The sequence below is a fragment of the Mastomys coucha genome, unplaced genomic scaffold (assembly GCF_008632895.1).
Source record: "Mastomys coucha isolate ucsf_1 unplaced genomic scaffold, UCSF_Mcou_1 pScaffold22, whole genome shotgun sequence".
In the NCBI taxonomy this organism is placed as follows: Eukaryota; Metazoa; Chordata; class Mammalia; order Rodentia; family Muridae; genus Mastomys; species Mastomys coucha.
The window spans coordinates 261,020,614-261,034,576 of record NW_022196905.1 but is presented as its reverse complement, the minus strand read 5'-3'; the positions used below and the strand labels follow the sequence as shown (position 1 = coordinate 261,034,576).

General features: G+C 51.2%; 2 protein-coding genes and 1 non-coding gene across 3 annotated transcripts in view; 1 reads left to right on the top strand and 2 right to left on the bottom strand.

Annotated features, from left to right (window-relative positions):
• The window catches only part of Aprt (adenine phosphoribosyltransferase), a 2,325-nt gene extending 233 nt beyond the window's left edge, over positions 1–2,092 (top strand). Inside the window, exons 2-5 of the mRNA XM_031336894.1 lie at positions 3–68; positions 1,038–1,171; positions 1,544–1,622; positions 1,731–2,092. Coding sequence (XP_031192754.1) covers positions 3–68; positions 1,038–1,171; positions 1,544–1,622; positions 1,731–1,873 — 422 coding nt within the window. The 3' untranslated portion in view covers positions 1,874–2,092. The remainder of the gene's footprint in view (positions 1–2; positions 69–1,037; positions 1,172–1,543; positions 1,623–1,730) is intronic.
• A 660-nt stretch (positions 2,093–2,752) lies between these two features.
• On the bottom strand, positions 2,753–7,698 carry Cdt1 (chromatin licensing and DNA replication factor 1). Its single transcript, XM_031341681.1, has 10 exons — positions 7,431–7,698; positions 6,840–6,962; positions 6,610–6,761; positions 5,975–6,172; positions 5,738–5,883; positions 5,495–5,592; positions 4,431–4,619; positions 4,028–4,180; positions 3,740–3,941; positions 2,753–3,389 (listed from the first exon to the last, which is right to left on the bottom strand). The coding sequence occupies exons 1-10, from the start codon at positions 7,644–7,646 to the stop codon at positions 3,229–3,231; spliced, it is 1,638 nt and encodes a 545-aa protein (XP_031197541.1). The 5' UTR covers positions 7,647–7,698; the 3' UTR covers positions 2,753–3,228.
• Positions 7,699–12,316: 4,618 nt separating this feature from the next.
• Positions 12,317–12,421, bottom strand: LOC116071605. Its single transcript, XR_004111015.1, has one exon. It is a non-coding gene; the product is annotated as a U6 spliceosomal RNA (small nuclear RNA).
• Positions 12,422–13,963: the final 1,542 nt, after the last annotated feature.

Genomic DNA, 13,963 nt, shown 5'->3' with positions numbered 1-13,963 from the left:
AGCTTCCATCCGCCTCCTGGCCAGTCACCTGAAGTCCTTGCACGGCGGCAAGATCGACTACATCGCAGGCGAGTGGCCTTGCTAGGCCGTGCTCGTGTCCGATGGTCCAGGCCCCCATCCCTTTTCCCCTTCGTGTCATCCACAGTTTACCCCACACCCATCCCTTCTTTCTTCAACCTCTGATCCTCCCTCCTTGGTTCCTCCCTGCCTTGGTCGGTTGTTCACCCTGGATGACTACAGAGTCTCCCTTCCCTGCTAAGTAAGGGTACCCTAAGGCATCTGCCCTCGGTGCTTCTTCCTGGAGGTGAACTCTGCTCTGCCCTTGTGTCCAAAGTCTTTCCTCTTTTAGGGTACAGGGCTGGCTAGGACCCTGGCACACATGTGTGCTCTGAGAGGACCTTTGCATCAGGCCCTGGAACCTCCAGATGATGGACATCCTTGGTTAGGGGTAGCCTCAGGGATGAACTATTAAAATTAGGTAACCTTGGGGCGTGCCTGGGCAGACCTCAAGCCTTGTAGCCTCTAGGGCTGCTTATCCCCAGGACAACAACAGGGCACCTTTCTCTTGTTCTCCTGCACCTGCTTGTGCTGAACAACTGTCATATACCAGGCTCCAGAAACACCCCCCTAGGATAGCTAAATGTCCACCAGGAGTGTCCAGAGGGAGGGTGAGCACCCCAGAGAACAGAGTGGCCCTGGCAGTCTCGGGGATCCTTTTGCCCACTTCGCTTCACCATGCTCCGGAAGGTAGGGCATGTATGTATCCTCCCCTCTACAGCCCAGACCTCCCAGAACTGACCTGTAGATAGAGCCCTCCTGGGCAGATGCTGCATTTGAAAGGTGGCGAGAGCCACCATAGGTGGCCCTGAGCTGTACAGAAGGCAAGTAAGATCCCCAAAGCTAAGATGTTACCCAGTAGCCATCAATGTTCTAGTTATAGTCAGCGAGACCTAGTCGATTGTTCCTAGCCAATACTATTGACCTCGCCTGTAGATTCCCGTGCTCCATCCAACACCCTTCCCTCCTTACCATAACAGGTCTAGACTCCAGGGGTTTCCTGTTTGGCCCTTCACTAGCTCAGGAGCTGGGCGTGGGCTGCGTGCTCATCCGGAAACGAGGGAAGCTTCCCGGCCCCACTCTGTCAGCCTCCTATGCCCTGGAGTATGGGAAGGTAAGCGAGCTGGGGGTAGAGGAAGGGCAGGGTCTTTTGTCTTTGTTGTTGTGGTGGTTTTTCTTTCTTTGGGGTTTTTTTGTTGTTTTTCAAGACAGGGTTTCTCTGTGTAGCCCTGGCTGTCCTGTAGACCAGGCTGGTCTCGAACTCAGAAATCTGCCTGCTTCAGCCTCCCAAGTGCTGGGATTAAAGGTGCATGCCACCACTGCCGGTCCAAAGGGCAGGGTCGTAACCACTGCTAGCAGTGTCTAGGAGTAAATGTAGGTGCTCAGAGAGAGAGGTTGAGACATCTGGCCAGGAAACCCTTGAGGCTAGGGAGGTGGCCACCTGTTTGCACCAAGACTCTCTCTTAACACTATTTCCTGTCTGCAGGCTGAGCTGGAAATCCAGAAAGATGCCTTAGAACCGGGGCAGAGAGTGGTCATTGTGGATGATCTCCTGGCCACTGGAGGTGAGAACCACCCCAAGACATAAACAGGCTTCAAAGGGCCTGTCCCTGTCCGGGGTGCTGACTAAGCAACGTTCTCTAATACCTTCTCTTTCTGTCCCTTCTCCCCAGGAACCATGTGTGCAGCCTGTGAGCTGCTGAACCAGCTACGGGCTGAGGTGGTGGAGTGTGTGAGCCTGGTGGAGCTGACCTCCCTGAAGGGCAGGGAGAGGCTAGGACCTATACCCTTCTTCTCTCTCCTTCAGTATGACTGAGGAGACGGCAAGGTGGTTACACCCCTGCTCCCAGCAGCATCAGAAAGGCACCTAAGTGACCTTAGTGAGCTACCTGCTGCCCTTTTGTGAATGTACCATTCATTCCGTTGGTCAGCTGATCGCCATGCCTATGGACTGTCTGGATCCTTGCATTTTGTACACACCCTGGAGTAGAGCAGAGCTGCACTACTAAAGATCAATAAACTGCTTTGATACACATGCTTCCTCTCCTTGTAGCGTGGGTCACATTTCATGGCCTCCAGAGTGACATTACAGGGACAGGGGGCTCAGTGTCACTTTATGGATGGGCCCCCCTCCAAACAGGTGGGACCCCATAGGCTCAGCTTTGTACAGAAGCCACAGCCCCTACCTAGGAAGCAGATATTACCTCTGTAGTCTCCGAGACAGCTGAGGAAGGGCAGGCTCTTTTGTCTTTTTTTGTTGTTCTGGTTTTTTGAGACCAGGTTTCTCTATGTAGCCCTGGTTGTCCTGGAACTCACTCTGTAGACCAGGCTGGCCTCAAGAACTCAGAAATCCGCCTGCCTCTGCCTCCTAAGTGCTGGGATTAAAGATGTGTTCCACCACTGTCAGTACTTCACTTTTTTTTGAGACAGGGTTTCTGTGTAGTCCTGGCTATCCTGGAACTCTGTAGACCAGGCTGGCCTCAAACTCAGAAACCCCCCTGCCTCTGCCTCCCAAGTGCTGGAATGAAAAGCATGTGTCATCACCGCCCCGTGGTGGTATGCACCTTTAATCCCAGTGCTTTGGAGGCAGGCATAACTCTTATTAAATTCAAGGCCAACCTGGTCTATACAGTTCCAGAAAAGCACAACAGCAGGGCACCATTTAAAGAGATTTTATGATGACAGGTTCAGTTTAATGTCAGTAGTATTTTATTTAAATCTTACATGACTTTATTAAAAGCCAAAACTAGCAGTCACATGCAGGGCCATAAAGTATAGGTTTAAAAAGAAACCAAACTTCACATATTTACAGAAGGCCCCAATTTCACTCTCAGATCATTGTCCTGTGAAATCAGTCTGTGATTCTTAAGGCTGCTCTTGCAGCTTTCTGAAGCACAGAGGGGTGAGCTATGCCAGCGGAGGCTTCCATCTGGACCTTGACCTTGGGTCTTGACCATACCTAGTGCTTGAGTAGTCTGTGGAATGGCCATCCAATATACCCTACTCTCCAGAGTCTACTTCTCCCAGAACTGAATCTGGGGTACCCCAAAGCCTCAGGAACCTCAGGTGACTTTTTGAGATCCATGGGCACGGATAGCTGCCCATCCTGGCAAGGCTTAAGTGTGTTGTGTACTGATAAAAGAAACAGGCCATCGGGCAAGGAATTCAGAGTCACGGCCCCTCGGAGTGGACATGGTGGGCCAGCCTTGCAGTGAGGCCAGCCAGGTCAGCAGCTTTGTCCAGCTTGACGTAGGTATCCGTGCGAATTCGATGCAGGCTGAGCCAGTCTGGCAGCAACTCGGCCAAGAGCAACAGGTGTTTCTCCATCTCCCCTGCACAAGAAGATTGTGGGTTTAACTCTAGATGGCTTGTTATCTCCAGCCAGGTGCCGGATACCCCACAACAGGCCTTTATCAAGGCTTACCCACTGCTATGTACAGTGGATCCAAGCATATCCAAGAGCCATGGGGTCCCTGGACACCGTTTAAGCACCAGGAAAGTGAGCAGCAAAGAGGCAAGATATACATGCTCTGAGCCTGGTGAGCTATGAATGGCAGAACTGGGGATCCAACAAGACCACGGCAGGCAAACTGTCTCTGGTCAGAAATACGCCTAGCTCCTTGCCAAGAACACAGTGAGCACAACCAGGCCCACCCTAACCCCTATCTTGCTTTGCACAAACCTGGGCTCAGGGCAGCTTGGTAACTGTCCACCATCCTTGCACAGACCACCTCCATAGTGAGTGCCGGCTTCCGCTCAGACACAAAGACACTGCGTAGCACTCGGGCCAGCTCTGGCAAACGTTCTAACCGCTGCAGCCGAAGCTCCTGCTCGGGGCACCTCGTCATCCTTGCCAGTTGCTTCTGGACCTCCTTGGCCCTTATCTGCATAGGGATGGGTCAGTAGCAAACGGTCCCCAAAGGAAGCCCCCTCCTGTCTCCAAGACCCCTACCCACAGCCCAGGACCTACCCGCTCCAGCAGTGCTTGTGACACACCCTTCAGGGCACTCGGAGAGGCAGCAGGTGGGGTGGCTGGTGGAGTGGCCGGGAGTGCTGGAGTAGAGGTTCCAGGGCTACTGGGCTCAGCCGAGCGCAGGGCCAGGTTACTCAGGGCCTTTTCCATCTGCAGAGCAGGCAAAGCTCAGAGGTCACAAAAGGTTCACGAACTCCCCCAGCCCTGTGAAGGCTGCTCTTTGCACGGGCCCCACTCTGGCATATACACACAGCCAGATGAGCTGCATGTGTGCGTACAAAGCACGCCTTACTTCTCTATGCCCTTAGCTGAAGGCAATCGGCTGTTACCTCCACCCTCCAGGGTCAGGTTGCCATACTCTGAGAAGAAAGGAACGAAATTAGAGGTCAGAGAGCCTCACCTTGGGTGTTATCAAGCTCCGGGCACGGGCCAATACCTCCTGGGCAGTGGTGAGCTTCTCTGTGACGGGAGGCTGGGGCAATTCAGCTGGTTCAATATCAGGCACCTCATCCACATTGAAGCGCGGGTGCCAGCGTGTCAGCTGGTCATCTGACACCGTCATGGGGGGGTTTAACGAAGCCAGAAAGGCCTGGAGGAAAGAGTGTTGGGCCACTCATTTCAGTATTTCCAACTAGAAAATCAACTTAGCTTTTCTATGCCCTAGACACAGCCAGGTATAATACAAAGAAAGGCATGTCCCTAGCATGTGGCCATGGTTGACTAAATAATACAAACACCCTCTTGGGGTCTCGAGGTAATCCTGGGCTCCCCAGCTTTGGGGTTCTAGGCAGCTCTGCCCCAGCTCCAGCCTATAGGGTAGGCATTAGCCTTCTTTACACTTAAAGAGAATCACAGCAACCGACTATGATGGTCTGTATAAGCTTGGGCCAGGCACTGTTAGGAGGTGTGGCCCTGTTGGAGTACGTGTGTCACTGTGGGCGTGGGCTTTAAGACCCTCATCCTAGCTGGGCAGTGGTGGCGCCTGCCTTTAATTCCAGCACTTGGGAGGCAGAGGCAGGCAGATTTCTGAGTTCGAGGCCTGCCTGGTCTACAGAGTGAGTTCCAGGACAGCCGGAGCTATACAGAGAAACCCTGTCTCGAAAAACCAAAAAAAGACCGTCATCCTAGCTGCCTGGAAGCCAGTATTCTGCTAGCAGCCTTCAGATGAAGATGTAGAACTCTCAGCTTCTCCTGCACCATGCCTGCCTGGATGCTGCCATGCTCCCACCTTGATGGTAACGGACTGAACCTCTGAACATGTAAGCCAGCCCCAGTTAAATGTTGTACTTGGTTATGTTGCCTTGGTTATAGTATCTGTTCACAGCAGTGAAACCCTCACTAAGACAGGGATTGAGAGGAATGTTTAGAATAGCAGATGATTAGGGAGCAGGGTAACAGAGGCCTCTGTCCACTTGGAGCAGGGACTGAACCTGCCTAATTGCCCCCACAAACCCAGGCACTCACCTTGTGATGCTCCTTGACGCGGTCCACCAGGTTCTGCCGGAAGACTTGCCGGCGCTGCAGGAGGCGCGTGGCTGTGAGCTGAGTGGCACCACCAGCCTCTGTAAGGCGAAACCGTGGTGAGCCCAGGTCTGTCCAACTGCCCAGCCCATGACCAAGATCAAAAACCACACCTGAGACCAACTCCCCAAGCTTAGCCACAAGTCCAAGAGGAGCGAGAATACCCCGAGCCGAAGACTCACTCACCCTGGCCCAGCAAGGGCTCGATGGTGAGTTGGTAGTCGGATCTCTTGATGCTGTCCTTGAAGGTGGGGACATTGCACTCCTGGCGGAAGCAATATGAAGCTGGATACACGGTTTTGATCTGGCCCATATTTCGCTCTTCAAAGCGCCTATGGGAGAGCGGGCAGAGTGAGAAGGGCCATGCAGGCATGCGCCAGATGGACACCAGGGGCAGCTAAGCCTCTCCCCCACACTACTCACTTGCGCATCATCTCCTGGACGCCTTGCTTGACTTTGGCAAAGGTCACAGTCTCAGAGCGATTGTGAAGCATGCTCACGATGGTGTCCATGCTGCGGAACATCTCAGCCAGCACCTGATACTTGTATGGTAGGATGAGGCCTGGAAGACCAGGCTGGGCCAGGGCATGGAAGCGCTGGTAGGCAGGAGCTTTCTCGACACTGTCAGAGGGAGCATTCCCATTAGAATATCAAATCACATGGTTTGACCGCCTCCGCCACCAGACCACAGGGTAGGAGGAGAGGAGACTGTGTCCCAGAACCCCAAAACTACCCATTTGCAAAGTCCCAGCAGATCTAATGCTACCCATGAGGGCAACATTAGAAAGGGTCAAGAAGCCCGCTCCACACACTAGCTCCACCCCCTCAGCATGGAGAGGCACACAGGGTCACACTCATAGTAATTAGAACAAGCCAGGGGCAGGAGTGACAATGTCCTTTTCAGGTGGGGGACAAGGGCATAGTGCCCTGGAGGAGACTGGAGTACAGTCTAGGCAATCTGTCTCTAAGCCCCATGGCCATCCACCCACTCGGACCCCACAGTGCCTCCCACCCCCCAAAGGCCTGTCCTCTCCTGGACCTTGTGGACTGGGACTCACCATGGTTGCTCAGTGGGCGCCTTGGCATCTGGGGTACAAGGCTCCACAACATTCTCTTGGACTCTGGCTCTCAGGGCCCGTGCCTGGGCTCCCAACTTCCGTGCCTGCCTCAGGCAGGTCTGGAGCTCGGAGATAGAGTCCTCTGAGGCGACCTGGGGACACAGGCACTGTCATTTCTGCAAGTTCCGAACATCCCTGCCCACAATCCACCCTCAGTCCAGCCTCCTCACCTTGCCCCGCTGTTGACCTCCAGAAACAGTGGCATTCTTTGTTCTCTTGATGGGGGATGGGCAAACGGGGGAGCCAGGGTCAGCTGGAGAGCTGGGATCAGCTGGGGAACTGGGGCAGGAGTCCTGGTGATTAAGGCACAGAACAATAAACTGGGGGGTGCGGAGGGGTACTTGCTCGGTCTGAAGAGCCAGAACTAGGCTGTCAGTTCACTCGATCCGGAGGGCAGGAGTCAGGTGCTAGGGGTTGCCTGTCTATGGAGATGTTTGATGAAGCAGTTACGAAAGATCCACCTAGGCTGTTGGGCTGGTTCCCCCTTGAAGCAGCTTCCAGGCCTGACTCTCCAATGCCCTCGCTCCAGCCCAATTCTTTGCGGAACAATCACACCACCACGATCACCCCCGCCAGCTGCGGCCTCCCAGGAAGCCCAAGTACCCTCTGCACATGTCCGCAATGGCTCACTCCCCTAGGGAGAGGAAGGAGCGCACAGCCTGCTCGCGACTCTATTCCTCCCTCTATCTTGGCGTCCGATAACCATAACCAGGATTTCCTTTCCTAACCAAGGGTCCTTTGGGGTCCCGCGTGCGCCTCACCAATCCAGGCAGTCGTAGCCTACGGCGCGCGGGCGGCGCGGGCTGGTCGCTCCCGGGTTCGGCGGGGGGCCGGGCGCGCTTGCGGCTGCTGCTCCGGGTGAACTCAGGAGCCACGAGCCCCCCAGGGCTCGGGGTGAGACAGGTCGACTTGGCCCTCGGAGTAGTAAGGCCCGGGCGACGGCATGCATAGAAATCGGTAACACGACTTTGCGCCATGGTGCCAAAGAGGTAGTTCCCGCGGATTTCGCGCAATTTTCGCGGCTTCAGCCGCGCCCCGCCCAGGTCGTACCATCATGCACAGCTCTCGGAGGGGGGAAATGTGCGTGCATGCGCGCTAGTGTGTGGCAACACACGCATGCGCCATGCCGGGCCACGTCCCCGCGGCAGCTTTGGATTGAGCGACCGAGAATGGGAGCGGCCCAGGGTGGAAGGCTGGGGGCAGGGTACTGCTTGACTCCTCCTGTGCACTGGCGGCGGGACGAGCGGCACAGCACATCCGCTATCCTTGTCGTTTCCGCGCGCTGCTGGGCTGTGGCGCGTAAGGTTCTCAAAGCCACTTGGCGCGCAGCATGGACAGCGATCACGTGAAGGGAGACGCTTGTGCTCCTGTTGTTCACATTTACCAAATAGTAGCCTGATCTCGAGGGCAAGCCAAGTGGCTAGGTCTGAGTCACACGCAACTGCTGAGTGTCCGGTCCCATGCGCGAGATGAGTACACAGGACGACTCATGCCGCCGAACAGGCTCCAAAAGCATCTCATTTTCCTGGCCACATCCGGGCTAAGGAGTGCCGAGGTTGGAGTTATGCCATGCCTGGAAGCGGCCTAGAGGCATGGGAAATCCAGAGAGGCTACGCAGGTCTGCTTTCCTTATCACCTGGCAGTCACGGCCACCCAAAGCTCCCAACACTTCTGGAGGGAGTGGCCATGCAGACAGTACGGTCATTTTGGGCAAAGGTGGATCCCATGGTGGGGTGTTGGAGGGGCGTGTACTGCAGAGAAGCAGGACCTGGCAAACCTGCATAACTGTAAGCACTAGTGTGTTACGAAGGAGACATCTCAAGAGATGGGAGCATGCGCAGTCCAGCGCATCAGTCTAAACTGCATCCGCAGCTGTGAGGTAAAGGACCAGGATTTAGAAGTAGTAAGTTTGGAGCCTTGGAGCTCCTGCCTCCTGAGTGTGCTGGCGTCCTTTCTGGAGGCATAGTAACCATTCTACATTTGTAAGGCCACCCCTGCAAAGTTGGCCTTTGGGAGGATACAGCATTGGAGCCCCTCGGGAATTCTTGGTTTGGCCCAGTGACAAGACAAAGCCAGCTGCCTCCTGGTCGCAGCTGATTAGATAAGTGAAACACTGGCTGAGCTAATCGGATTGTTCGAGAATCAGAGAATGCTCTGGGGTAGGAACTACCACCCTGCATACTAGTGGCCCCACTTAATGTAAGACAGCGAGCAAACAAGGGTAGTTCCAGAGGCAGTGAGCCAAACACAACAACTTTCTTTGATCTTTGCGTCGGTGAGGAATGGAGCCCTTTCCTCTGGGAATGTCCATAAGGAATTTTCTAGATTAGCCTAATTAAAGAGGGAAGGTACACCCTAATTTGGATGCAACCATTCCATGGGCTGGGGTCTCCCTGAGAAAGGGCATAGATATGGAAACCTGACAGTTCACACGTGTGCCTTCAGAGGCTGAGGAAACTGGAGTTCATGAAACCCTGTCCCTGTCAAGTGACTTTTTCTTTTAAAGATTTATTTATTATTATAAATAAGTACACTGTAGCTGTCTTCATACACACCAGAAGAGGGTGTCAGATCTCATAACAGATGGTCTTGAGCCACCATGTGGTTGCCGGGATTTGAACTCAGGACCTTTGGAAGAACAGTCAGTGCTCTTAACCCCTGAGCCATCTCTCCAGCCCATCAAATGGCTTAAAAAATTAAACTAGTCCAGGCAGTGGTGCCAAACATTTAATCTCAGCTCTTGGGAGACAGAGGCAGATGAATTTCTTAAGTTCAAAGCCAGCCTGGTCTACAGAGTAAGTTCTAGGACAGCCAGGGCTACACAGGAAAACCCTGTCTTGGAAAATAAATAAATTTTTAAACACTTTCTGCTTCTTGACTTTAATCCCACAGGTGTAAATATCAAGTTCCATGTCAGCCAGAACTTCATTGAGAGACCCTGTCTTTTTATTTTTTTGAGATTATGTAACTGAGGCTGTCCAAGAAATAATTTTTTGTTGTTTGTTTTTTGTTGTTGTCATTGTTGTTTAGAAATTCTTGTTTTAGGGCTGGTGAGATGACTCAGTGGGTAAGAGCACTGACTGTTCTTCCAAAGTTCCTGAGTTCTAATCCCAGCAACCACATGGTAGCTCACAACCACCCATAATGATATCTGACTTCCTCTTCTGGTATGTCTGAAGACAGCTACAGTGTATTTATTTAAAATAATAAATAAATATTTAAAAAAAAAAGAAATTCTTGTTTTAAAAAATAAAATCCATGCCGGGCAGTGGTGGCACAGGACATTAATCCCAGCACTTGGGAAGCAGAGGCAGGTGGATTTCTGAGTTCGAGGCCAGCCTGGTCTACAGAGTGAGCTCCAGAACAGCCAGGGGGTGGATTTTGTTTATTATTGTATGTAAGTACACTGTAGCTATCTACTGTCTTCAGACACACTAGAAGAGGGCATCAGATCTCATTACAGATGTTGTAAGCCACCATGCAGTTGCTGAGATTTGAACTCAGAACCTTTGGAAGAGCAGTCAGTGCTCTTAACCGCTGAGCCACCTCACCAGCCCCCAGCTTACTTTTTAAATTTAGTTCATTCAATGGTGCCCCCCAACACACACACACAGAGTGGATCTTCCCTCCTCAGTTGAAGCTCTCTGGAAGTATCTTCAGGGACACACCTAAAGGTATGTGTCCACGGTGACTCTAAATCCAGTTAAGTTGCTTGTGTTGGGTTGGGTTGTATTGATGCTTCAACAATGAAGAAAGTAAACGTCATATGCATCCTCATCTTAACCCTCATCTCCATCTTCACCATCATCCCCAATTTCACCATTTTCCTAGTCATCTGAGGATGGGTAAGGTCATCCTAGATCCTCAGTATTGATGATAGCCATGTTCTGGCCTTGCTTGACTTCCCTAGACCCTGGTTCCCTGAGACTCTCTGCCAAGCTACAATCTCAATACAGTTGCAGAATGAGTAGTTTGCATGTTCTGCTCATTTGCTGCATCCTGGTGTCATCCATAAGAAACGATGGCAAGAAGCTGAGACTCTGCAGCAGTTCCTCTGCCTTCAGATGTATTTAATGAAAGAGTACCGCTTCCACCCAGGTCTGCTGAACAGATGGGCCCTGCTCCCTGTGGTTGGAATGGCTTCTCTGGGTCAGTTCTACCTGCAGGTGAATGAAGCTGAGACTCCAGCCATACTGCTGGTTAGCCAGGGAGCTGGACCTTCACTCAGACTTCCACCTGCTGCTCACAGTCACTGTCCCAGACAGGAAACAGTAACTGATGCTGGAACACAGGCTCCTGGAATCCCTTGGGGACCCACCCACTTAGTCACCCCAAGCCACGGAGGAGCTCTTTGTGGTCTTGGCTTTTCACTCAAGGTTTGTGGCCAAGTCTAGAAAGGCAGCTTTCAGCTTCAATGAAGGGATCTGGGTCTCAGTCAAGATTGGTCTGCACTTGGTTCCCTGTCTGCCAGACAACCTTGGAATCCATGATGAACAGGATAGGGCAGGATGGAGGGGGGAAGACACTACTGCTTGCCACATGTCAGGTGACACCAGACTCGGATTCCTTGGCAGTACCGAATTGTCGAGTCTTGTGGAACCTGCTCCACAGCTACATTGCTGTGAGACTCTTCAGAGGAAGAAGCAAGAGCCTCGTTTTATCTCAGGGATGACAAATGCCTTCTCCTGCGTCTAGAAAGTATTAGGCGGGGAGAAGGCTGACTCTGCCTTCACTGCTCTTAGTTTCTTTTCTGTTGCTGTGATAAAATATCCTTACAAAAGCAGCTCCAGAGAGAAGTTATTTGGCTCATAATTTCAAATTTCAGTCCGTCATAACAAGGAAGTTGCAGCAATAGGGGATGGAGAGGGAGCTGGTCACATGACAGCTAGAGTCAAGCACAGGGAGCAAGGAAGCAATGGACGCTAATGCTCAGTTTGCTTTCTCCACTTACAGTCTAGGATCTCCTGCCAAGGGAATGGTGTTGTCCATAGTGGGCGGGTCTTCCAATTAACTTTAATAAATGTAATCAAGATTATCCTTTCTAGGCATGCCTAGTTGCCTGCCTCTCAGGTAGGATTCTGCATTCTGTCAAGTTGATGGGTAACTGTTTCTGTTCTTGTGTGGGCATCTAACATTGCTCTGTTCAATAGAAATGCAGGCAAGATCACTGACTGTGGATCCAAAGGACCCCGGTTCAAGCCCCAGCTACTGCCTGATGGCTCCCAGCCCTGAACTGTCTTTTTGCCGGACAGTGGTGGTGCATGCCTTTAACCTCAGCACGTGGGAAGCAGAGGCAGGCGGATTTCTGAGTTCGAGGCCAGTCTGGTCTACAAAGTGAGTTCTAGGACAGCCAGGGCTATACAGAGAAACCCTGTCTCCAAAAACCAAAAAAGAAAAAAAAAAAAAAGAATCAGGTGGTAATAATTTGGTCAAACCTTTATTTTGTTTTATTTATTTTTTGTTTGTTTTGTTTTTTGTCTTTTGTTTTGTTTTTCAAGACAGGGTTTCTTTGAGTAGCCCTGGCTGTCCTGGAACTTACTCTGTAGACCAGGCTGGCCTCGAACTCAGAAATCCACCTGCCTCTGCCTCCCAAGTGCTGGGATTAAAGGCGTGTGCCACCACCGCCCGGCTCTTTTTCTTTTTTAAAAAACATATGGAATGCTTCACGAATTTGCATGTCATCTTTGTGCAGGGGCCATGCTAATCTTCTCTGTATCATTCCAATTTTAGTATTTATTTATTATATGTAAGCACACTGTAGCTGTCTTCAGACACCACAGAAGAGGGCATCAGATCTCATTACGGATGGTTGTGAGCCACCATATGGTTGCTGGGATTTGAACTCAGGACCTTCTGAAGAGCAGTCAGTGCTCTTTACCACTGAGCCGTCTCTCCAGCCCCCTGTTTCTATTTTTATATGTGCATTGGTGTTTTGCCTGCATGTGTGTCTGTATGAGGGTGTCAGATCCCCTGGAAGAGGAGTTACAAACAGTTATGAACTGCTTCCTTGTGGGTACTGGAAATTGAGCCTCAGGTCCTCTGGACGAGCAGCCAGTGCTCTTATCCACTAACCCATCTCTCCAGCTGTGATGGTTTGTATATGCTTGGTCCAGGGAGTGGCACTGTTGGGAGGTATGGCCCTATTGGAGTAGGTGTGGCTTTGTGGGCGTGGGCTTTAATACCCTTGTCCTTGCTGCCTGGAAGCCAGTCTTCTGCTAACAGCCTTCAGATGAAGATGTAGAACTCTCAGCTCCTCCTGCACCGTGCCTTCCTGGATGCTGCCATGTTCCTGCCTTGATGATAATGGACTGAATTGAACTTCTGAACCTGTAAGCCAGCCCCAATTAGTGTTGCCTTGGTCATGGTGTCTGTTCACAGCAGTAAAACCCAAACTAAGATACCAGCCCCCCCTTTTTTTTGTATTTGGTTTGGTTTTTGTTTTTTAAAGATTTATTCATTATATATATATGAGTACACTGTAGCTGTACAGATGGTTGTGAGCCTTCATGTGGTTGTTAGGAATTGAATTTAGGACCTCTGCTTGCCTCAGTCAGTCCTGCTCGCTCAGTCTCTGCTCAGTCCAGCCCAAAGATTTATTTATTATTATTGTAAATAAGTACACTGTAGCTGTATTCAGATGTACCAGAAGAGGGTGTCAGATCTCATTATGGATGGTTATAAGCCACCATATGGTTGCTGGGATTTGAACTTAGGACCTTTGGAAGAGTAGTCAGTTCTCTTACCCGCTGAGCCATCTCATCAGCCCCCCCTTTTGTTTTGTATGGTCTTTTACCTGCGTGTATGTCTAGCACACGCGTGCCTTGCCAGTGGAGGCCAGACGACATCAGATCCCCTGGGTCTGTAATTACAGATAGTTGTGAGCAGCCATTTGGGTGCTGGGGATTGAAACCGAGTTCCCTGAGAGAGCAGCCAGTATTCATAGCCACTGAGCCATCTCTCCAGCACCAGGTCACAGTACTTGCAATAATTATGATATATCAGTTACACCCCCAATATCTTTCAAAATAAAATAAATCATTTATTTATATATTATTTGTTTTTGTTTTTGTTTTTGTTTTGTTTTGTTTTGTTTTGAGACACAGTCTCTCTTCATAGCCTGGGCTGTCCTGGAACTCACTATGTAGACCAGGCTGGCATGAGCTCACAGAGATCCACCTGCGTCTGCCTCTGCCTCCAGATTCTGAGATTAAAGGCATGCACTGCTACACTCAGCTTATTTATTATTTTTGACAGAGAGTCTTACTATGTGACCTTTGCTATCCTGGAACTCACT

Bases quoted from the DNA above. Each gene is read 5' to 3' on its own strand.
- Cdt1 (XM_031341681.1), bottom strand. From the start codon at position 7,646: ATGGCGCAAAGTCGTGTTACCGATTTCTATGCATGCCGTCGCCCGGGC. The intron at 6,173-6,609 runs GTGAGTCCCAGT...TCCCTCTGACAG, and splicing joins GCGCCCACTGAGCAACCATG to TGTCGAGAAAGCTCCTGCCT. The intron at 3,942-4,027 runs GTAGGTCCTGGG...ATCCCTATGCAG, and splicing joins CACAAGCACTGCTGGAGCGG to ATAAGGGCCAAGGAGGTCCA.